Below are 23,078 nucleotides of genomic sequence, written 5' to 3'. Positions count from 1 at the left end.
CTTGTACAAGTTTCATAAAAAACAGACCAGCGGAAACGAGTTTTAAGCTTCCCAAAGCGTTTGTTTTATCCTCTCAGAGAGCTTTCTTTAGTGATGGCGGCGCTTATCCGGTGTTGCTCCTCCTTCTCTCATACTTCCGGTGGCCAACCACCGCCGCGTGACAAGTCTCGAGCTCCAGGTTAGCTCATAGCTCATAGCTCATTCGCTGAATCAGATTTCCAATTCAGAGTCACTGTTGCTATATGAGTGATCCTCTTTTGGTAATGAGGCATCAGAACTTCTAGATCGAAATTGTTTGAGGCATCAATAGTTTGTTGGTTCATTTCAATAACATTAGCCAATTCTTTGTCGCTTCTGAAGTCATCTTTCTCCATAACGTTTTCTCAGAGATTGGAAAATTTGCTACATCTATTGGCTACTCAGTAGTCAGAAAACCTGGGGATCATCCTCCTTTCTCCAAAATTATACATTCGTCTTCACAGCCTAAGGAGCGACAAGGAAAGGGAATCTTACAAACGCCATTTGCCAGTGTGGGATCTCTTGACAAGTTTTCAGCTTTTGAGGTAGTTTGGTGATGAATTCCGGGATGTCTAGCTATATCCAGCTAAAACACATTATATTGTTTGACTCGGTTTATTTTTTGTTGTCAAGTTTTTTCTTAGTGATAGTAAGCTTTTAGATATGGATGTGGCAGGGAATTGGGAGGCTCAAATTACCGGTGATGGCAGTGTTGTTGACAAACTCCCTTCAGATGGCTACACCTCTTGAAGCTTTGGCTGCTGAGATATGTGAGCCTGAGAGCTCCATGTTCAGCATGCCTATTTTGTTGCTTGTTGCTCTTATTGGAGCCACCGTTGGAGGTAGTGACTAGTCTTTTCTTCAATCTATGCTTCTATGAACTGTACTCATTGGGGTTTTGACAACACTTTTTTTGTGGTGTACCAAATCAGGGTTGCTTGCTCGGCAGAGGAAAGGGGAGTTACAGAGGTTGAATGAACAACTACGACAGATTAACGCAGCTCTTAGGAGACAAGCCAAAATCGAGTCTTATGCACCAAGCTTGAGTTATGCTCCAGTGGGAGCAAGAATCCCAGATAGTGAAATCATTGTGGAACCAAAGAAACAAGAGTTGATTTCCAAGTTGAAAACAGGAAAAACCTTTCTTAGGAACCAAGAACCAGAGAAAGCTTATACAGAGTTCAAGATAGCTTTGGAACTTGCCCAGAGTCTCAAAGACCCCACCGAAGAAAAGAAGGCTGCAAGAGGCCTAGGCGCCTCGCTGCAGCGCCAAGGGAAGTATAGGGAAGCCATACAGTATCACTCCATGGTTCTAGCCATCTCAAAGAGGGAAAGTGAAGATTCTGGAATCACTGAAGCATATGGAGCTATTGCAGACTGTTATACCGAGCTGGGAGATCTCGAGAAAGCTGGAAAGTTCTATGATACGTACATTGCTCGGTTAGAGACTGACTGATCCTTCCGCAATGTTTTTTTCTTTGTTGTCTGTTTATGTTCATGTAAAATCACATAGAATGGATATCCAAATCCCTTTTATTGAATGTAATTCGCTTGTCTTACAATCCATGGGAATACATAACTAATCATACAACTGCAGATAAAACTTTATATAGATAACTTAAGTGAGAGACAAACAGACACACACAAACAAGTTCTAGACAAACAAAAAAAAAAGAGAAAAAGCAAAGAGATTGAAACTTGAGATCGGCGCCACGAACTGAGGTTTATTACTGATAGTACATGAGTTGCTGTGCGGCGGCTACATTCTGAAAGCCACCATCATACATGGCTGCAGTTGCTCCAGCGGCATTTATTCCATGAGCCTGCCTTAGAGGGTGTTGACCCTGTTGATGCATTAACGCATTCACACTTGCCATCTTGCTAAGTGCCAATTGCCTCTCATAGTTTAGGAGATCAGCTGCAGATAGACCAGGAACTGGAGCTGGGGCAGGTGGGGGAAGTGGGTTTGAGGCTGTACCTGGTGGAGTTGGCTTGTTTCCCCATGAGCACTACAATTAACATGATAACAAATGTCAGATTGCATGCTAAGTTTCAGATGAAGTAACTTTTGGGAGCAGTAAGATCAAATAGAGAGGGTTTAGAGTGGTAAGCCAAACTTAAAAGTACCTTTATCTGTCTGTTAAAGAGGTAAGGCTGAGTGTTACCCATCTGAATAGCAAGAGCAGCTTCGGGATGAGTGTTATATCTCACGAAACCAAAGCCTTTGTCTCGTTGGACACGGACCTCCTCAATAACTCCAGCGCCAAGAGCATGGAAGTAACGGTGTAGATCAAGCTGAGTTACCTGCAAGATAGATAGCTGTAACGATGTACCCGAAATCTACTAATGTAAAACTTCATCAAAGAACCTCAAATAAACTGTTTTTGTTGTGATAGTATTACAAGGAGCACTTCCTAGTGGATAATGTACCTCTGGAGCAAGGTTTCCCACATAAACAGTGGTAAACTGAGAATTATTTTCAGGTGTTTCCTCATTTAATGTCTCTTTACCATCCTCTGCACAATCAAACGACCAATATGGCTTTGTTAACTTAAAGTTTTTCATATTACTCAGGGAAAATCAATGTAGGTTCGTAAATTCCATTTGAGGAGAAGGAGAAAAAAACATAAGAATTTGCACAGTAATAGAAAGACAACCTGATGAGCCAGTTGTAAGTTCCACAACACTTTTTCCATCAGAACTGAGCTTATCATCACCAGAAGTAGCGCCCTTCGTGGCCCAGTTGCATCTGATTTGTCTGCTACTTAACCACTTACCTGAGAAGATGTGATAGAAACAAAGATTAATTGCTAAGAATAAAGAGAAAACCTCAATTTTAGATGACACTGAAACAGAAGTTATGCAACTTTCAGCAGCTCTTGACTAACAAATCAAGAAAACTTTCAGCAGGTCTTTCTAGGCACAGTATCATTCAGTTGCATGCAAATTCTAAGCACTTCAGAACAAGAAAGCATGAGAACGAAGTACTGAGATCTCAGCTACTATATAATCCTTACCATTCATCTCATTAATGGCAGTTTGAGCATCCTGCAAATGAAATCAACATTTAACATTAATGTAAACCACGAACAATCCTTGAGCTAAAACAAAAACTCACTGCATGATTTAAAGAATGTACATTACCTGTTGATTGCGGAAGGAAACAAACCCAAAGCCTCTCGAGCGCCCAGTTTTTTGGTCCCACATAACTCTCGCATCCCTTCAAAATATTAGACACAGTCAGAGATTATGATATTTGTTTTACAACCAAGTAGAATAAGTTAGTTAAAAGGAGCTGATCAAGCAACAGAACTTACGAACAACTGGAAAAGACAGAAAAGCTTTGATATAATGTTGCATCAGTGACCTCTGGACTGAGATCTCCAACAAAAATGTTGAAATGACCTGCAACTCATGGAAACTAAAACATTGAGTATCCTCAAAAACATACAAACAAAATGCAACACTTAAAAAAAGTCAAAACTTACTTGATGTATCTTCCCTCTGACCAGTGGCATACGCCCAATTGACTTTGATAGGCTGTCCAAACCTGTAAACTCGACGATTATAACCTAAACAAAAGCATTCGAACGATAAGAAGAGGAGAGGAAGGAAACTATGAAAATTGTTCCTTACAGATGCCTTCCGTTCAGAGACAGTATAGCCAGAGCAGCGGATCTTCGATCAAAGTAGTGAACAAATCCATATGATGACTGCAAATAAATAAAAAGATGCATGCTTTATGAGTCCATTTTTAGTAAGCAGCAAGTAGAGTAGTTTCCTTAAAGTATTAAAAATGTGCAATTGTTGAGGTATGCTCGTCCAAAACAAGAAAGCTACTATATAAGAGGGTCACTTTCACAATAAAGTAGAAATCAGGTGGATTTTAGAATCTAACTACCTTATCCTTTCTGATGAGTTTACTGCTTTCAACAGGGCCAGTGCTTGTAAAAATCTCTTGAAGCAAAGGCTCTGTGACCTGTGTATGGATGTTTCCAACATACCTGCCAATATTAGAATAATTGGAGAAGTTAAAACATAAACTCGGAACTGCACCTTTCAGACAAAGCGATGCTAAAAAAATTCACTCACACGCTACGGCAAGTACTGGGATCAAAACCAGGAGGAAGGTTTCCACTTGGAACAGGCTCTAACTGCAATTGCCAAAAGTAAGAAAGAAAGAAAATGAAAAGGATTGCAATTTCTTTTCTATCCCCATTAGAAAAGCACGAGAAGGTAAATATCAGCTCAATTTGGTAATGACGCAACAAAACTAAAACACAAAGACATCACAACAGATAAAAGGAACGAATTGCTAGCCTACAGGATCTGGAAACCCTAGCCATCCATTCAATCAAATGAGAAAAAGAAACACAGAATATGAACAAAAATTATCTTCAAATGAAGAACACAAACTAAACCCGACCCGGAATAAAAGGACTCACGAAAGAGACGACAGTACAAAAAAAAAAAAATCCAATTTCGACCAAAATTAGACACATCGAAGATGTAATAAAGGTAAAATAAAAACCTGAGGAGGAGCCAAAACACCAGGATGGTAAAGAGAGTGTTGCTGCATCAGAGCTTGTTGCTGCATCATAGCTTGTTGTTGTTGTTGCTGCTGATGTTGCTTCAGTCTCGGATTCTGCATTTTTTTTCCCCACTGATAAAAAGAAAGAAAGATATCTCTGTTTGTTTCTCCTAGACAATTTTTGATTTTCCTCCGCTAGGGTTCAGGTACTATATCGTTCACGAGATGAAGAAAGAAAAAAAAAAAAACTAACAAAAAAAAAAGAAAGAAAATAAAAAAAGAAAAAGGTAGAAAGAGAAAAAAAAAATCAGAGAGGAAAGAGAAAGAAGCTGTCCGTAGAAGATGAGAGGGACCGTGCGGCACAAGTGAACTATTTATAGCACGATTTATTTTATTGCTAATTTTCAGAGAACAAGTCAGGTGAAACTAACGTCACGGCACTGTGACAACCATTTTTAGTGACTGCCAATAATACTCCTTGTCCGTTCCTTATCTTACTGACAGCCCAGTCTTAGGCCCAAGCCCATATCTAAAGACGACGTCGTTTATCCTGCAGATATCAAAGGAGGACCAGTATTTCTGACTAACTTGTTCTGTGGACCCAAGCGTGTATATTGGATTAGTCCGGTCTTTGTGACTGATTAGATGAATTTATTTAAGGACTCAAATAAAATGAGGATTATTTTTTTGTGTGAAAGAGAAACAAATTGAGAACTGAAAAAGAAAATTGTATTATTATGATCTTGTATGTGAGATATATCAAATTTTCAATTTATTGTTAAGTTAACCTAATTGTTCAAACAATTCAATAACCTTAAATATTCATGACTACAACTTGTATTATCTCCTTTACTTAATCGGCTCGATTAAAATCAAGTATGGTCCACCAACCACATCTCATTATGAGGTTTGACAATCTACATTTATTTTCTCGACTATTCAAAAATATACAAAAAAAAAAAACATGTCCAAATTGGTACTCTCTTATCCGCAGGTAATTTGATTACATATACAAATTGATGTCCTTGCCATGCCAACATGGGCCAACCACGTCATAACATTTTAGGTAAACTATTTATAACAAAAATTATGTAAAGAAAAAATCCGAATTAGTAGCACAGAAACAACTACATTATTTTAGTTTATTGAAAGTATTGTATATTTGAAAATGTATATGTCATATATATATATATATATATATTTTTAGATAACTGAAAAAAAAAAGTTTCCAAAATTACTGGCTTAAGTGATCCCACTATGGAAATGAAAGATCATAATAAGACATGATGTGTGTCTTTTTTTTTATATCGAGAAAGTGGGACTTTGTTTTAGGCATAATAGCATTTATGACTAGATCTCACCCAATAATTCGACAAACCAAAAAAGTTTTTACCGGGCATTTTACGCCGCCGGCGAGTAATTCGGAATAAAAAAGTTTAAAATTTATCGGCAACGTACACACAAAGAGGAGTTGAAAAGTCCAAAGACTTATTTTTTCCGATTTCCCACCTCTCGCAGAAACTTCCAAAAATTAAAACTAAAAACAATACAAACAGACAGCTTTGCCTTTGCTAAGACTTCTTCCGATAAGCAAAAAAAAAAAAACCGAAGTGGTTTCTTACCAAAAAATCAACCAATCTCCTTCACGAATTTCCATCTGAGAAGAATTTGAATCGGTGGAGGTGAGAATCATTCATTGGCTTTCGAATTTTGAAGTTTTCTTTATACTGTTTTTGATTTTTTGTTGTTGTCTGATTGATTTATTAGATGGAACCGCCGGAGAATAGTTTAGATTCCGATGGTTCGAACTTAGAGACAGCGGAGAGGATAATACTCCGGTGGGACTCAGCAGCGACTGATGGAGCAAGAGGGAAGATGATTTTCCAAAGCGATCGTGATGAGGTGGATCGGTTTCTTCGAGCCGTTGATGAAATCCAACGGTCCTTATCTTCTGTCTCTTTCTCTTCTTCTTCCTCCTCCGCCGCCACCTCCGCCGCCACCGTAGTCGATGAACACGAGGTCAAAGCCAACTCAGCTATTCAAATCGCTATGGCTAGACTCGAAGACGAGTTCCGTAACATTCTTCTCTCCCACACAACTACTTTCGAGCCTGATTCACTTTTCCTCGAGGAACCATCAGTCTCTCCGTCTTTAACCGTCGAAGTTGGAGAAGATACCACCGTAACTCCCGAAGAAGAAGAATTAAATTCTCCAGGTGGTTCCGGTTCAAGCCGGTTAACTCGTAGAAGAAGCAGTTACAGATCCACTAGCAGTATACGAGAAATGGATCTGATTTCGCCGGAAGCAGTTTCTGATCTAAGATCGATTGTTCAACGAATGGTCGCCGCCGGTTACTCTCGTGAATGTATCCAAGTCTATGGAACTGTTCGCAAATCAGCCATGGAAGCAATATTTAAGCAGCTTGGGATTGTGAAGATAAGCATTGGTGATGTTCAAAGGCTTGAGTGGGAAGTTGTTGAAGGAAAGATCAGGAAATGGATTCGTGCTGCTAAAGTTTGCATTAGAGTTGTTTTCTCTAGTGAGAAGAGACTATGTGAGCAGCTCTTTGATGGTATTTGCACTGCCATGGATGAGACTTGTTTCATGGAGACAGTGAAGGCTTCTGCTCTGAGACTTTTCACTTTCCCTGAAGCTATAAGTATCAGTAGAAGATCACCTGAGAAGCTGTTCAAGATTCTTGATTTACATGATGCTTTAACGGATATGTTGCCGGATATTGAAGCAATCTTTGACTCAGATTCATCAGATGCTATTAGAGCTCAGGCTGTTGAGATTCAATCGAGGTTAGCGGAAGCAGCGAGAGGTATACTTTCGGAGTTTGAGAATGCGGTTCTTCGCGAACCTTCGATAGTTCCTGTCCCTGGAGGAACGATTCATCCATTGACAAGGTATGTGATGAACTACATTGTTATGATCTCTGATTATAAGCAAACGTTGGATGATCTCATCATGTCGAATCCCTCTACTGGTTCTGATCCAAACACACCGGATATGGATTTCACGGAGTTGGATAGTAAATCTCCGTTGGATTTGCATTTGATATGGTTGATTGTGGTCTTGCATTTCAACTTAGAAGAGAAATCCAAGCACTATAGAGACACATCTCTAGCTCACATATTCATCATGAACAACATCCATTACATTGTTCAGAAAGTGAAAAGGTCACCAGAACTACGAGAGATGATTGGAGACCATTATTTAAGGAAACTCACTGGGATATTTAGACATGCTGCCACAAACTACCAGAGAGCTACATGGGTCAGAGTACTGAATAGTTTGAGAGATGAAGGATTACATGTGAGTGGGAGTTTCTCCTCAGGTGTATCAAGAAGTGCATTAAGAGAGAGGTTTAAGGCATTCAATACAATGTTCGAAGAGGTTCACAGGACTCAGTCCACATGGTCGGTTCCAGATGCTCAGCTTAGAGAAGAACTCCGAATATCGCTATCCGAGCATCTAATCCCTGCTTATAGATCGTTTCTTGGAAGGTTCAGGGGTCATATAGAGAGTGGAAGACACCCTGAGAACTATTTGAAATATTCGGTTGAAGATATCGAGACCATCGTTCTAGATTTCTTCGAAGGATATACCACACCACCACACTTGAGGAGGCGATAAAAGAAGATCGAAAACCCGAGAGTTCTATCTTCTTTCTTTCGTTTTTCAGTCACATTAGGATGTCATAGAAATAGAACCATTCTTTGAATTTTTATTCACGGGTTTCCTGCCCGGTGGAATAATCTCCAGGTGAACATATTTGTGTGTTGTTGTTTGTGCCATATGTCTTCTATTTATAAAAGTCCTGATTGATCACAGAACCAATAAGTACCATGTAAATTTTGCAATGTGCGACGTCCTCTACTCATTTGCTCCATTTTTGTTCCGTTTGGTAGTAGCCATAGGCAAGCTCCTTGTTTAAAAGTTCCAAAATAGAGAAAGAAATTGCTTAACATTTTTTTCTTAAAAAGGTAAATAGATCCAAAGACAAAAGTACACAGATTTATTGTCATATTCATCCAAAATGAAACACAAGAATTGCGTCGATCCCCTAAGTCAACACACCAAAAAGGCTCATCATAAAACTTGCGAGCCAAAGCAGAGCATCAAGCCAATAATGAATGGGGATACAATCTGGTTTAATCAAAGTCAAGAAACTCCATTCTCTTCCTCATTGTTCCTCTCAGCTCACTCGCTTCCCTCTCCACCTTTTGTGCCTGCATCAACAGACAGATTCCCGAAAACCAAATCATCAGCACGCACACAGCATCACAAATGAATCAAATTTGGCTAATCAAAATGAACATGTTATGCGATGTCTTACCCTTTTAATCTCTGCCTCTGAGACGCGAATCATATGTGGAGGAAGCTCTTCTCTCTCCGTGTCCTAATACATAGTTTAAGGTCAAACTCAGTGAATTGGAAAACACGAGGTGACACAGCAAGAAAAGACAAACAAGGAGAAGTCTTACCAGCTCACCAATCAAAACAACATTCTCTCCACGGATTACATAGAGGCCTAAAGGAATGTCACAGTATTGTTCACCAACAATTACCCTCTCACACGCACCTTCTAGAACCGCATTGGCTGTGTATTTACAACGAACAAAAAAAAGTCAAATCTCTCCCGCTCATCAACAATATCGTAAATCTAGAAACATGGAAAGAAAAGTGAATACCGAATTGATCAAAGGAACGGAGTGTTCCCATTAGCTTTCTACCATCTCTAAGAAGCACAAGTAGTTTTCCTGCATCATCAAGAGCAGAGCCAACATACATAAGTAACTGATGCACATTGATTCATATCTAAAAAAGAAAACGGTACGCCAAATGAGATTGAGAACTAACTCATAGCCCAAAAACATCAGCAAAAGAAGATCATTGACTTTTAAACTCAAAGAACCAACATCAAAAAGCCGATAGTGAATTAAATTTCAACAAAGGTTAAAGTTTATACTTCGTAAGTTGAATAAAGAGTGAGCCAGCAACCTCAATCACATCTAATCTCTCACGCATGCTAAAATTTAGCTTGACAACAATAACTGATGAACAGTTAGATTTGACCCAATTAAAAAAAAACTAAAGCTTTGATTCAATAATCAATATCTTAATCAATGAATGTCTCTTTGAGACAATTCAACACCAAAATTGACAAGCTTTGGATACAGCCACAAAATAGTACAGCCTATATATCAATAAGAAGTCAAAATCAAACGTCAAAAAAACAGAGAATTGTTTGCAAAATTGAGCTCCCAAATGCGTACAGAGCCATCACGGCCAATTATTTTAACTACATGCATTCATACGGTTCAACAAATATGTGAAACAGAGAGAAAGAGAGACGGATTTACTATCGAGATAACTAGCGAGTGATGTTGAAAGATAAATTTCTTCAGGACCAGCCCACGACATCGCCACTGACTTTGAAATTGAAGAAAACTTTCGGTCTTTCTATAGAACACTACCGATGATAATAATGTTCGTCAGATTCCAGCTGAAGAGATAAGATTTGGCTATTGAACGCGAACTTTGACAGGAAAAAAAAAAAGTGAAGACGGAAAGAGAAATCTAAATTAGGGTTTTGACCAAAGGGTTTAAATTGATAAAGTGATTAAAAAAGATTGAGACTTTCGACACCTGATCGAAGACGGACACGGGTTCTTCAAAAAAATATAAAACCCAGATCCGATCGAACTTTGGCTGAGAAAATTTGTTTGTGGAAAATTCGAAGAGAAAACTAGCGAGCAAATCCGTCCACTGTCCCTTTTTTATTATTTTCAAGCAATGTCCACGATTTCTTAACTCGATAGATAAGACGTTGTACTTTAATACTTTAAGCACTTTCCAATTTAATGTTAAATTTCCTAATAATTATTGTGACTGAATGTTTCTTAAATAAATGAGACTAATCTTCCAAGCTAATAAAATATCTGTTTCGAATAAATTTTAATTTATGGACCAAAAAAGTCGATTTAACACTATTATTATTTACTGCTTGATTTATGTTAAAACGCTTTTATGGGTAAGTCATCCAATAATATATTCCCACGTAAGCATCAGATCTCGGCGGCGCGAAACTACGCGGCGTTCGCTTAGCACAAAAACGTAGCGCAGTTTATTTAAAGCAAAACAAAAAATTCTGTTTTCACACTTTTGCATTGCAGCATCTTGTAGCTAACAACATCATCGGAGAGAAAGCAGCTTCCCCTTCCCGGAGATATCGTACATAAGCTAAAGCAACCTTAACCTTCCTTCTCCACTGTAAAACCCTCAAATTAAGGTCACGATTTCGTCTTATTTTTCCAGGTTTGATTCACAAAGAACTTCGTGTTTTAACGATGCTATTCTTGGGGTAGGATTTAGGGTTTTGTTTCTATAGTTCACCGATCCTGTTCAATTTTAAGCTAAATCACATTCAATTTTATGATTTGCATCGGTTAAAAGACGCGATAGTTATCAGGAGTAGGGTTTGTTGTGGTATTCGAGAAGTTTCAGGAAAGTGAGAGTTTTCTATTAATGGCTTCTTTTTTTTGTATCCCGAATTCTTTGGGGTTAATTGGTGAAAAGAATGTTCTTTGTACGAAATTATATCCAATTTTCCAGCTTTACATGTTTTTGGAGATTTCTGGAATAAGTCTGAGATACTTAAGAACGCATCTGGAGATTGAAATTGTGGCATCCAATGTAGTTTCAATCGATTTTGTCTTTAAATTTTGTATTCTTATTAGATTGAGTTTCGTCTTGGATTGAGCGAATTTGTTTCATTGATGATTTTAGGGATAGATTGATCATGGCAACTGCAACTATGGCAACAGCAGCTGGAGCAGCTGCTCTTTTATATTACACGTTGAATCGGAAATTAATAGCTGGTCCATCTGACGTTGACGATGAGAATTCTGAAGCTTCTGCTTCTCGTCCTTCTTTGAGGATTGACCGTGTTTCGCATAGGCTTATTCAAGCTCCGGCAACTTGGTTGGAGACTATTTCTACTCTTTCTGAGACTCTTCGTTTTACTTACTCTGAGACTCTTGGGAAGTGGCCTATTGGTGATCTTGCGTTTGGGATCAATTTTCTCATCAAGAGGCAGGTATAACATCTCTTCATCGTTTTAACGGTCTTAAGTTCTGGATTTTTTTCTAATTATCTTGTGGTCAAAATTGAACTTTTTGTAATTGTGTACCTAAAACCGTAGGGACTTCTACATGTTGATCGTGTCTTTGGTGGTAAAGATAGTGTAGAACTTAGAGGATCAGAAGTAGCCACTGAACTCAAATATCTTTTGCACTTGTTGACATTGTGTTGGCATTTTTCCAAGAAGTCGTTTCCGTTTTTCTTAGAAGAGACCGGCTTTACAAAGGAAAATGTCCTTATTCATGAACCCAAAGCTGGGGTAAACTTTAACAACTCTCAACTCTTAGGCACTTTTTCAACATAGAAATTGAGAAGTTTAGTTTTGAATTTTGCACCATGTAGATATTGAAGCCAGCTTTTACGGTTCTTGTCGATCACAATACAAAATATTTTCTGTTATTGATTCGTGGAACGCATAGCATCAAAGATACCTTGACTGCTGCAACTGGAGCAATCGTACCGTTCCATCATACTGTTGTAAATGAAAGAGGGGTCAGCAATTTGGTCTTAGGTTATGCTCATTGTGGTATGGTTGCTGCTGCCCGGTGTATAGCTAAACTTGCCACCCCTTGTCTTCTCAAGGGTCTTGAGCAATATCCAGATTACAAAATCAAGGTACTTTTGTAGCCCGTTCTCTAATCTTTATTTCAACTTTTCCTAAAACCCATTGTGTGAGAAACCAAAGATTGTCTCTAGCCCTATACATTGTAATTCTCCTGCATTTTGTTGGCAGATCGTAGGGCACTCTTTGGGTGGTGGAACGGCTGCACTTTTAACATATATTATGCGGGAGCAGAAAATGCTCTCTACAGCTACATGTGTTACATTTGCGCCAGGTTTTTCATACAATCTAGTTTTCAATTATATATGTTTATATCTTCTTAAGATACAAGACTTAGTGCTTGTTCCTACCTATTTTCTTCAGCTGCTTGTATGACTTGGGAATTAGCCGACTCTGGGAATGACTTCATCGTATCTGTCATAAACGGAGCTGATCTGGTGCCTACATTTTCTGCTGCAGCTGTAGATGACTTACGTGCTGAGGTTAGCTTCCTAGACCCAAATTCTATGCTTCATTTATATACTTGGGAAAACGTCTGTTGTGTTTTCTTGAGATAAACTATTTATTCTTCCCTTCCACCTTTTCATCAGGTAACAGCATCTGCTTGGCTAAATGATCTGAGAAATCAAATCGAACACACCCGAATCCTCAGCACTGTTTATCGCTCAGCGACGGCTTTAGGATCACGACTTCCATCGATGGCCACTGCCAAAGCAAAAGTTGCTGGCGCTGGTGCAATGTTACGCCCGGTTTCTAGTGGCACACAGGTAAGAATAAAATATAAGAAATATCCTTATAAACTTAATATAGAACTTGAGACTCTAAAATTTTGTGAATAAAACAAAACTTTTGCAGGTTGTGATGAGAAGAGCTCAAAGCATGCTGACCCGTCCTGCACTAAGCATATCTTCTTGGTCATGTATGGGACCCCGGCGCAGAGCCTCTGCTACTCAGTCAATCTCGGAACATCAGTTAGATACTTCTGAAGCAATGTCCCAAGATATACCCGAAACTTCGGATCCTCTTCTTGTTACGGATGAAGAAATCACCGGGAAATGGAAATCAGAAGCCGAGTGTTCTAATTACGAGGAAACATCACCTCGTCTTGGAGCCACTGATCTTGACGAGTGTGAGGATCCAGCGGAAATGGACACACGGGAAGAGCGGATGACTGAAGCTGAGCTATGGCAGCAACTGGAGCATGACCTTTACCACGATTCTTCGGAGCAACCTGAAGAAACCGATGTGGCAAAAGAAATAAAAGAAGAAGAAGAAGCCGTCATTGCAGAGGCCGGTGTGGCCCCGCCGGAGAGCCAGACGGCCGAGATGAAAGAATCCCGCAGATTCCTCCCAGCGGGTAAAATCATGCATATTGTCACGGTGCGGCCCGAGGCCGTAGAGCCTAACGAAGAAGAAGACGAAGATGGTTCTGCCCTCGAGAGGCCTGAGACAGTGGAGACGGTGGAGGAGGGTAGAGTAGGAATATTTCTGACGCCGAGGTCATTGTATAGTAAGGTGAGGTTATCGCAGAGGATGATAAGCGATCATTTCATGCCTGTTTACAGGCGACAGATCGAACGGCTAATACAAGAGCTAACAGTGGAACAACATCCTTGAAGCTTTTGTTCTTACTTTCCTTCCTTTTTTGGCGGTAAAATTTGTATTTGCTGTTGTAAATACTACTTATTGACTATTATCTATTTATCTTTATGAGTCCAATACTCGAAAATGTTTATTTATATTTACAAAATGTACAGAAATACTTAAAAGCTATTTTCGTTATTTTAATGAGTTAGAAGATTGTCTTTTCCCATGGGGAATCGACAAGAAAGTATATGTATTCTCATAATGAATCGAACATTAGAATGTCTCTTTCTAACGAACCAGTAACCACGACTGAGTAAAGTAGTATCATTGTCGTTTTAAATAGTCAAATAATACGCCCTAAAGTCTAAAATTTGTGATATGTTATTTTTTATTGATCATTTTATTATGATCAACTAGACAACTAACGAATCATCAGTTTTTAGAAAAATGAAAAGAATGCCACGTCTATCGTTTGATATGATTCCGTGTCAAATGAACCTGAACATTGTTTTGACCGGCGCAGATTCCTCACCATTGTTTCGTAGCACACCATTTCTCTTTTGCCAATTCTCTTTTCCCAACTCTAAATTCCCAGGTTTATTACAATTTCTCGATCGCTGATTAATCTTGGTGACCACCTGATCGAAACTGAGGATCCTTGGGTTTTTCAATATCGTATCTTGTTTGCTTGAAACCCTAGGCCCCTTTCTGGTTCGGTTAGGTTTTGGGGTTTATGATCATCGATGCTTGCTTGGTAATATAAAGTTTTGAATAATGAGCGCGGTTAGTTTTCTTTACAGCTCGAAAACCCCCAAATTTCGAGGGGTTTTCAATGGGATTTGTGCTCTGGTTCTGTTTTGCTTCTTCTTTGATCGGAGCGAATTACTCAGAAACCCTTTGTTAAGGAACGCGTCTTTCGTCAATGGTGGTAGTGGCTCAACCTCCGGAGGTATCACCCAGTTTATGGTAATTCGTAGAAATGCGAGGCAAATTGAAACGAATGGTTCTGGTAATAATAGCAGCTTGAGTAGCAGTAGTACTGTTTTATGCTCAGGGTTACACAAACACATGGGTTATGCTGATCAATGCGAGTTCTTAAAAGCAAACCCAATTTGTTCCCCTGATGGATTCTTTGATTACCTCAGCTTCTTTTACTGCTCCTGTAGAGATTTCAGTATCTTGGGTTACATGATGTTAGGTGTTTGGCTTGTTGCTTTGTTTTATCTGTTGGGTAATACTGCTGCTGATTACTTTTGTTGTTCACTGGAGAAGCTTTCAAAGCTTTTGAGGCTGCCTCCAACTGTTGCTGGTGTTACTTTACTTCCTCTTGGGAATGGAGCACCAGATGTGTTTGCTAGTATAGCTGCTTTTGTTGGTACAGATAAAGGAGAAGTTGGTCTTAACAGCGTCTTGGGTGGTGCTGTGTTTGTTACTTCTGTTGTTGTAGGGATTGTTTCGCTTTGTGTTGCGGATAAGGAAGTCAAGATCGATAAGAATTGCTTCATCAGAGACTTGAGTTTCTTCCTTTTCTCGCTTGTGTCTTTGCTGGTGATTTTGATGGTTGGTAGAGTGACAGTCCGGATTGCCATCGCGTTTGTCTCAATATATGTGGTTTATGCTTTCCTTGTGGCAGCGAATGTGATTCTGAGAAAACATGCTAAGAGGTTTAAACTAGAGGCTCTTACTCCTTTGCTACCTATGCAAGGAAGTGTGTTTTCCCCGAGTGTTGGAGAGGATATGCCAATGAATACCCCCTTGATAGAAACTGAGACTGAGGATGGTCCACCTCGGCTACAGAGTCTTCCTCAGTGGATGTGGGCGTCAAATGTGGCCATCTATTCAAACCATTTCGCAAAAGTTAGTGTACATGATGAAGACAGGCCACCTTGGGGATGGATTGATGACACTGCAGAAGTAGAGAGCTCCTCATGTACTAAATTCACTTCCTTGTTGGAAATTCCGCTGACCATTCCAAGGAGATTAACAATTCCATCGGTCGAAGAAGATACATGGTCAAAGACATATGCTGTGGCCAGCGTCTCATTAGCGCCTGTCCTTTTGGCGTCTCTCTGGAGTAGCCAAGACGATGTGAGTCTCCAAGCTTGTGGTGTCGCATACTTTTTCAGCGTTGTTATAGGCTCCACTCTTGGCTTTCTGGCTTACAAAAACACAGAACCTGATCACCCACCTCGAAGATTCTTGATCCCTTGGGTTCTTGGTGGGTTTATAATGAGCATCGTATGGTTCTACATGATAGCAAACGAACTCGTTGCTCTTCTGGTGACATTTGGTGAGATTTACGGAATCAACCCGTCGATACTTGCGCTAACAGTACTTGCTTGGGGAAACTCAATGGGTGACTTAGTATCGAATATCGCATTGACAATGAACGGTGGGGATGGTGTACAAATCGCTCTATCGGGATGCTACGCCGGTCCAATGTTCAACACACTCGTCGGGCTAGGTATGTCGATGCTTTTTGGCGCATGGTCCAAGAGTCCTGACACATACATGCTACCAGAAGACAAAAGCCTATTCTACACACTTGGGTTTCTAGTACTCGGTTTGGTTTGGGCTATGGTGATACTCCCGCGCAACGACATGCAACCTAGCAGAACCTTAGGTGTTGGACTCATTGCAATATATCTGATATTCGTCACTTTCAGGCTGAGCTGCGCCATGGGATTCATACCATGGGCTGCTTAAAGAGCTATGTATAACCTTGTTTAGTCTCTAACCAACAAACTAATCAGAGGCTTATTGTATACCAAAGAATTGATCATGACATGAGAGTCGTAGTTTTGAATCTTAGTGTGTTTGTTTGTTATTGGTTTGTCCTTTTGTCATACCTGCCCATTTTCATAACCGCAAACATTTCTTATTATCCTCGTGTCAACATTAAAGCAGTCATGTGACCCACGTCTCCTCCTTGATTATTCCATTATTCACTGTTATCTTTTCGAAGAATCATTTGGGACCAATTATTGATAAATTGCAGACGTGGCATATAGACGAAATACAAGATTCAGAGATAATAAATACGTCACCAAAAGTTATCACCCACAACGAATCTTCTTCTTCCATCGCCATTGCCATGGCTAAGCTCTCTCTTTCCTCCATCTTCTTCGTCTTCCCTCTCCTCCTCTGTTTCTTTTCCCCTTCTTCTTCTTCATCGGATGGCTTAGAATCCTACATCGTCCATGTGCAGAGATCTCATAAGCCTTCCCTCTTCTCCTCCCACAACAACTGGCACGTCTCTCTCCTTCGCTCTCTCCCTTCTTCTCCCCAACCAGCAACGCTGCTCTACTCTTATTCACGCGCCGTTCATGGCTTCTCCGCTCGTCTCTCCCCTATCCAAACCGCCGCCCTCCGCCGTCATCCTTCAGTCATCTCCGTTATACCTGATCAAGCGCGTGAGATCCACACAACTCACACGCCTGCCTTCCTCGGTTTCTCCCAAAACTCTGGACTCTGGAGCAACTCAAATTACGGGGAAGACGTGATCGTCGGCGTTTTAGATACTGGAATCTGGCCGGAACATCCAAGTTTCTCGGATTCAGGTCTCGGTCCAATTCCATCTACCTGGAAAGGCGAGTGCGAGATCGGACCTGATTTTCCTGCCTCATCTTGCAATCGGAAGCTTATCGGAGCTCGAGCGTTTTACAGGGGATATTTAACGCAACGGAATGGAACAAAAAAGCATGCAGCCAAGGAATCGAGATCGCCGCGTGATACAGAAGGTCATGGCACGCACACGGCATCTACGGCAGCTGGATCGGTGGTTGCTAACGCGAGTTTGTACCAGTACGCGCGCGGAACAGCTACTGGGATGGCGTCAAAGGCGAGAATCGCCGCTTACAAAATCTGTTGGACCGGCGGATGTTACGATTCCGATATCCTCGCCGCCATGGATCAGGCGGTTGCCGACGGTGTTCACGTTATCTCTCTCTCCGTCGGAGCCAGCGGTTCCGCCCCGGAGTATCACACGGACTCTATAGCGATCGGAGCATTTGGAGCCACGCGGCACGGCATCGTCGTTTCTTGCTCCGCTGGGAATTCTGGTCCTAATCCTGAAACCGCGACGAACATCGCTCCATGGATCTTAACCGTTGGTGCGTCCACCGTCGATAGAGAATTCGCCGCAAACGCAATCACGGGAGACGGGAAAGTCTTCACGGGAACATCACTGTACGCAGGCGAATCTCTACCGGATTCTCAACTTTCTCTGGTATATTCCGGCGATTGCGGAAGCAGATTGTGTTACCCTGGGAAATTGAATTCATCATTGGTTGAAGGCAAAATCGTGCTCTGTGACAGAGGAGGCAACGCAAGAGTTGAGAAAGGAAGTGCAGTCAAGCTAGCCGGTGGTGCTGGTATGATTCTGGCGAACACAGCTGAAAGCGGTGAAGAATTAACCGCCGATTCGCATCTCGTCCCGGCGACAATGGTTGGAGCTAAAGCTGGAGATCAAATCCGCGACTACATCAAAACATCAGACTCTCCCACTGCAAAAATCAGTTTCCTAGGCACTTTGATCGGACCATCTCCTCCTTCTCCCAGAGTCGCCGCTTTCTCCAGCCGTGGACCGAATCACTTGACACCGGTTATTCTTAAACCGGACGTGATTGCTCCTGGAGTCAACATTTTAGCCGGTTGGACCGGGATGGTTGGTCCTACCGATTTAGATATCGATCCAAGACGGGTTCAATTCAACATCATCTCCGGTACATCGATGTCGTGCCCACACGTTAGTGGACTCGCCGCTCTCCTCCGTAAAGCTCATCCCGATTGGTCACCTGCAGCAATCAAATCCGCCCTTGTAACCACCGCTTACGATGTCGAAAACTCCGGCGAACCAATCGAGGATCTCGCCACCGGTAAATCATCGAACTCATTCATCCACGGAGCTGGACACGTCGATCCAAACAAAGCTTTGAATCCTGGTTTGGTTTACGACATCGAGGTCAAAGAGTACGTAGCTTTCCTCTGCGCCGTGGGATACGAGTTTCCGGGGATTCTAGTCTTTCTTCAAGATCCAACTCTTTACGACGCATGTGAAACGAGCAAGCTAAGAACCGCCGGCGATCTCAATTACCCATCTTTCTCCGTGGTTTTCGCATCGACCGGGGAAGTTGTGAAATACAAAAGGGTTGTCAAAAACGTGGGAAGCAATGTCGACGCTGTGTACGAAGTCGGAGTTAAATCTCCGGCGAATGTTGAGATTGATGTTTCTCCAAGCAAGCTTGCGTTCAGCAAGGAGAAGAGCGTGTTGGAGTATGAAGTCACATTTAAGAGCGTTGTGCTCGGCGGAGGAGTCGGATCCGTGCCGGGTCATGAATTCGGGTCGATCGAATGGACAGACGGTGAACACGTTGTTAAGAGTCCGGTGGCCGTCCAATGGGGTCAGGGATCAGTTCAGTCCTTCTGATTGATCATTGAAATTGGGCTCTGGTTGTATGTTTTCATTAAAAAGAAAAAAGTCCTGTCGGGTTTGTTAAAAGGGCCATGTTGTTAATGGGCCGATCTGTATACTCATTAATGAGCCCTCACTCTTGGGTTAGACCACTATGCATGGGGTGTGAATGAGCAGAAAATCCGATTGGCATTTGTAAACTTTTAGATTCTTGTTTGATTTCAATTTGACAATATGCTATATTTGGATCACTATAAGTTAAATGCGGACTGTGAAGCCACGTTGATGTCATGGTTATCAAATGCGAAAAACCTTGTTTTTTACCATAAACGTTTTGTGTTTATAAGAGCAAAAAGGTGAATTATGCAGTCAATTAAAATGTCAAAATTTGATGAGAGAAAATTTGTGTATATAAGAGCAAAAAAGTACTATAGCATTAGTCAACATCAAAGCAGAAATAAATAAATGAAATAAACACAAGCCGTCCATTAATTAACGCACACACAAACTATTCAGAAGTCAAGAAACATATCATTTTCGGGTGAATGGTTTTCACTACAACTTATAAAAACCGAACTAAAGTGGACTTTCTATGTAATATATAGACAAAATGGGTCCCTTGAGCTACGTAATTTTGTGTCGTCTTCTACAGCAAGACATACAATGGCTTACTCTTTTGTCTAAGCTTATCTACTTACTGGCCTTCTTCATTATTCACTTCACGGAAATTACGTAATATGTCATATTTAGTCATAAAGTCACCACATAACAAATTTCATGGCTCTTACTACCTCTTTATATAAGTATACAAGTTTCTCATCAATCTAACTCCTTAAACCATCTTTCACTTTCTTCCTTCTAAAAAATTCTCTCGCGGGATTTCTATGGATCCCCATTTAGTCATCACTGCCGCCTCCAGCGCATTCCGGTGGCCGTCGAGTCGCCGAAAGATCTATCTCCGTCGTCGTAAACCACAAGTTGTGCGTCTCGGCGGGAAAAACAGTACGCCACGTGGTAGTTTCTCGCTCAAGAAGGTGGTGACGAGGATGAGACTCAAGTGGCTGAGACTGTACTACGTGAGGCTCGTGAAGAAGATCAAAGCGTATTATCGTACTATAGTGAAAGAGTTCGAGGAAGCCGGAGCCGCCACCATCCAGCAGCGCATGACGGTGGAAACGGCTGCTTTTGCCGCTCCTGGCTTAGGCTTATCTTTCTGTCCCATGTCCGGCTACGTCGACCAACCTCGTTTTTTTCTTGTATAACTAAATTATCTCACTTTTGAGTATCAAATTAATTACCTTCATAATTTTGGGGGTGTTTTAAATATCCGTCTAAACTATATATTTCAATTTCTTTCTGTCTAAAATTATATGTAAAAATTTAATTTGCGTATAACAATTCTGTCACAAAAATGTCAAAAACTTCTTTATTAAAAAGATGTCATGAACTATATATGAAACAGTATGAAAGAAACAAGATATGAAAAACAAAGGGAACTTTGAATTGTTGGACCATGAGAAAAACTTGGTCCGTAAGATTCTTGTCGGCTAAAAGATATTGCTGTTCATATTTTTATGTGTTGACTTACATGATATGCAGGTACTTCATATTTGTGCGGTAGCTAGATGTTTTGTTCTCCCTAACTTCAAAGAAAATATATACTTCAATTCTCTTTCTTTTTTTTCCGGTTATGAGTATGAAGATATTATATCATTCGAGTATATATACACACGATTTCGCACAAGTGTAGGATATTAATTTTTGTTATTCACCAGTTTGTTGTTAGCGTAGTCATTTACTAAATTTTTGTTCAAAATTAGATCACTCACCTAAATCACCCTGGATTAAAAGGTATAAATCATGATTATGCTTTGTTAGTATAAAAAACATATTTTCTTTGCTTCAAACTTTGCTGTACTTCAGTGGGTTTTACGAATTTGACAAAATTCTTTGGGTTCCCAATTGTTTTTGTAAAAACACTAAAAAGAGTGATATAAATCATTGGGTTTTATAAACCCAAAATACTTAGTTTTCAGCCCAGTCCAGGAGCTAGAGTAATGGGCTAATGAATAAGCTTACTCAAACTAAGCCAGAGTAATATACACGAGCGTGTTATTTTCTCGGTTAAGAGAAAACCGGAACGAGGATGCGTGTGTAAGGAGGCTAGTTGCGTGAAGGCAAACGCAACAATTCCACGTGGTTAAAGACTTAAAGTCATAGCTGACATAATCCTCATAATACGTTTGCTTCTTACGCAAATCACATTACCCAATTATTTAGGGACCACATCTTCTTGTCATAAACCGAAACTAACCGATCTGATTCCACTAAATATCTCCAAGTCTGCATATAAATCCAATATTCTCTAACCAACTAAAATTGAATTATATGAATCTTCTTCCGCCGTCGACATACAAAAACGAAAATATCATATTAATACACTAACACACGTGACGCACGTGATACAGAATGTATCAGACTTTGACCAGCTGACTATCAACAACCGTAGAAGTAGATTTACGGCTGTAACTGAGTTCAAGCCGAAGAAGACTCAACCGTAGCCGTTTGATGTTTAAAAAGACACCGTGATCCCCACAAGTCATGGAGTTGATGCTAGGGTATGGACACGTGATATGAGCGTGACACCCATTTTTTTTCTAATGGCCGCCAAATTAGACGCGTGTCAAGTTCAATTCTTCTTTCTAAAGTTTTTCTCCGGAACGCGTCGGTGTGTCCTTATCAACACTCCCTTCCTATCTTCTAGACTATCGGGCATATTAACTTACAATATATTTGAAGGGTTTTATGAATCCAACATCAATGCATCAAAATGTCACTGTTGCCCTTGCCTTGATATCATTAACCATCCATCTTTTTTTTTCCTCAATAAACCAATCATGTTTGACTGTGTTAGTTCCATTTGAAGGAATTGATTTCACTATACATGTAGTTTTCTTTTTTTCTGTTGAATAATCTAGTAATCAACCGAGTCTCAAATTGCATATCGATTCCATGCTATTTATAAATAGATTTATATTTACCTTTGTAGATATAAACTTTATCACCCTTTATTAGTATCATCAAGCTAATACTATTTGAGTAGACGGCTTCGAAGAGTTATTAACCAAGCCAGCAATGTGGGTTCGATTCAGATTCCTCTTATTGATGCAAAAAATAACCAATGACGAGACCTCGCGAAATAAACGAAATAAAACGATAGAAAGTAAAAACGAAAAGTAGTAGACAAACATAAATCTCATGGTGGACCCTTTTTGTACAATTTGCTGATATTTTGTTCATGTTTAAAGTAACAAATTCCATTTGCCAAAAAGTAAAACAACTATGTTAAATAGTAATAAAGAGATTGTTTTTTTGGTAAACAGTCGCCATAATCCATATTGAGACTAGTTAAAAGTGGATCAAGTGATTCAAGTTGACGCTGATACAGATGGCATGACTCAGCTGCCGTTGACACTGTGCTATAAGCCTATCTTCATTTTAAAAAAAAAAAAAAATCCCAAGTGGATAATGAAGATACTAAAATAAATCTGATTAATTCAATAACTTACAAAAATAAAAATGGCGGTGTCATCATGCATTGGCGTGAAGCTAGAGAAAGCATATGTGAATAATAGTGATTACGAATATCTTATTTGAAACAGGAATAAAATTATAGAAAGTTGTCGTTGAGTTTTATATGTATTCGTTTGGTTAAAGAATGATATGCTTATTGGAGTACTCATTAGTGTGAAATTCTATTATAAAACCTAAACATTCAATTCATATAGAAAACCTACATGCTAAATATTTAGATTTAT

At 40.1% G+C, this 23,078-nt stretch overlaps 8 protein-coding genes and 1 long non-coding RNA gene across 16 annotated transcripts; 7 read left to right on the top strand and 2 right to left on the bottom strand.

Moving 5' to 3' along the window:
- The first annotated feature begins 6 nt into the window (after nt 1–6).
- Nucleotides 7–1,578, top strand: FLU (Tetratricopeptide repeat (TPR)-like superfamily protein). 3 transcript variants are annotated; one of them, NM_001202959.1, is made up of 4 exons: nt 7–178; nt 388–566; nt 695–860; nt 951–1,521. In NM_001202959.1, exons 1-4 carry the CDS (start codon nt 94–96, stop codon nt 1,472–1,474), a joined length of 954 nt encoding a protein of 317 aa, NP_001189888.1. In that variant the 5' UTR covers nt 7–93; the 3' UTR covers nt 1,475–1,521. The 3 variants fall into 3 exon arrangements, with proteins under 3 accessions (NP_001189888.1, NP_566478.1, NP_974310.1); NM_112267.4 differs by having other exon boundaries at nt 30–178; nt 388–563; nt 951–1,578; NM_202581.2 differs by having other exon boundaries at nt 38–178; nt 388–860; nt 951–1,578.
- Nucleotides 1,534–4,780, bottom strand: AT3G14100 (RNA-binding (RRM/RBD/RNP motifs) family protein). Its single transcript, NM_112266.4, has 12 exons — nt 4,550–4,780; nt 4,111–4,172; nt 3,920–4,022; nt 3,655–3,731; nt 3,507–3,568; nt 3,336–3,423; nt 3,163–3,238; nt 3,036–3,066; nt 2,676–2,795; nt 2,449–2,534; nt 2,146–2,322; nt 1,534–2,027 (listed from the first exon to the last, which is right to left on the bottom strand). The coding sequence occupies exons 1-12, from the start codon at nt 4,667–4,669 to the stop codon at nt 1,746–1,748; spliced, it is 1,284 nt and encodes a 427-aa protein (NP_188026.1). The 5' UTR covers nt 4,670–4,780; the 3' UTR covers nt 1,534–1,745.
- Nucleotides 3,711–3,943, top strand: AT3G02845. The gene has a single exon (NR_140950.1). It is a non-coding gene; the product is annotated as an other RNA (long non-coding RNA).
- Nucleotides 4,781–5,899: 1,119 nt separating the features above from the next.
- EXO70D3 (exocyst subunit exo70 family protein D3) lies at nt 5,900–8,499 on the top strand. The gene is made up of 2 exons (NM_112265.5): nt 5,900–6,231; nt 6,317–8,499. The coding sequence occupies exon 2, from the start codon at nt 6,317–6,319 to the stop codon at nt 8,186–8,188; it is 1,872 nt and encodes a 623-aa protein (NP_566477.2). The 5' UTR covers nt 5,900–6,231; the 3' UTR covers nt 8,189–8,499.
- A 2-nt stretch (nt 8,500–8,501) lies between these two features.
- On the bottom strand, nt 8,502–10,388 carry LSM1B (Small nuclear ribonucleoprotein family protein). Of its 4 annotated transcripts, none has more exons than NM_112264.4 (6): nt 10,205–10,388; nt 9,919–10,094; nt 9,247–9,315; nt 9,040–9,155; nt 8,892–8,954; nt 8,502–8,784 (listed from the first exon to the last, which is right to left on the bottom strand). In NM_112264.4, exons 2-6 carry the CDS (start codon nt 9,977–9,979, stop codon nt 8,707–8,709), a joined length of 387 nt encoding a protein of 128 aa, NP_566476.1. In that variant the 5' UTR covers nt 9,980–10,094; nt 10,205–10,388; the 3' UTR covers nt 8,502–8,706. The 4 variants fall into 4 exon arrangements, with proteins under 4 accessions (NP_566476.1, NP_001326378.1, NP_001326377.1 ...); NM_001338100.1 differs by having other exon boundaries at nt 9,048–9,155; nt 10,205–10,331; NM_180249.4 differs by having other exon boundaries at nt 8,513–8,784; nt 9,919–10,388.
- Nucleotides 10,389–10,616: 228 nt separating this feature from the next.
- Nucleotides 10,617–14,127, top strand: AT3G14075 (Mono-/di-acylglycerol lipase, N-terminal;Lipase, class 3). Of its 3 annotated transcripts, none has more exons than NM_001202958.1 (8): nt 10,617–10,847; nt 11,345–11,654; nt 11,760–11,957; nt 12,041–12,313; nt 12,432–12,534; nt 12,624–12,742; nt 12,851–13,027; nt 13,116–14,127. In NM_001202958.1, the coding sequence occupies exons 2-8, from the start codon at nt 11,358–11,360 to the stop codon at nt 13,875–13,877; spliced, it is 1,929 nt and encodes a 642-aa protein (NP_001189887.1). In that variant the 5' UTR covers nt 10,617–10,847; nt 11,345–11,357; the 3' UTR covers nt 13,878–14,127. The 3 variants fall into 3 exon arrangements, with proteins under 3 accessions (NP_001189887.1, NP_566475.1, NP_001327771.1); NM_112263.4 differs by having other exon boundaries at nt 10,648–10,873; nt 13,116–14,094; NM_001338099.1 differs by having other exon boundaries at nt 10,707–11,654; nt 13,116–14,094.
- A 205-nt stretch (nt 14,128–14,332) lies between these two features.
- On the top strand, nt 14,333–16,752 carry CAX9 (cation exchanger 9). The gene has a single exon (NM_112262.2). It carries the CDS (start codon nt 14,622–14,624, stop codon nt 16,551–16,553), a length of 1,932 nt encoding a protein of 643 aa, NP_566474.1. The 5' UTR covers nt 14,333–14,621; the 3' UTR covers nt 16,554–16,752.
- Nucleotides 16,751–19,657, top strand: AT3G14067 (Subtilase family protein). The gene has a single exon (NM_112261.4). It carries the CDS (start codon nt 16,942–16,944, stop codon nt 19,273–19,275), a length of 2,334 nt encoding a protein of 777 aa, NP_566473.2. The 5' UTR covers nt 16,751–16,941; the 3' UTR covers nt 19,276–19,657.
- Nucleotides 19,658–19,972: 315 nt separating this feature from the next.
- AT3G14060 (uncharacterized protein) lies at nt 19,973–20,914 on the top strand. Its single transcript, NM_112260.3, has one exon. It carries the CDS (start codon nt 20,145–20,147, stop codon nt 20,520–20,522), a length of 378 nt encoding a protein of 125 aa, NP_566472.1. The 5' UTR covers nt 19,973–20,144; the 3' UTR covers nt 20,523–20,914.
- Nucleotides 20,915–23,078: the final 2,164 nt, after the last annotated feature.

This window comes from Arabidopsis thaliana, chromosome 3 (assembly GCF_000001735.4).
Source record: "Arabidopsis thaliana chromosome 3, partial sequence".
NCBI lineage: Eukaryota > Viridiplantae > Streptophyta > Magnoliopsida > Brassicales > Brassicaceae > Arabidopsis > Arabidopsis thaliana.
This window is presented reverse-complemented; position numbering and strand designations above follow the sequence as displayed.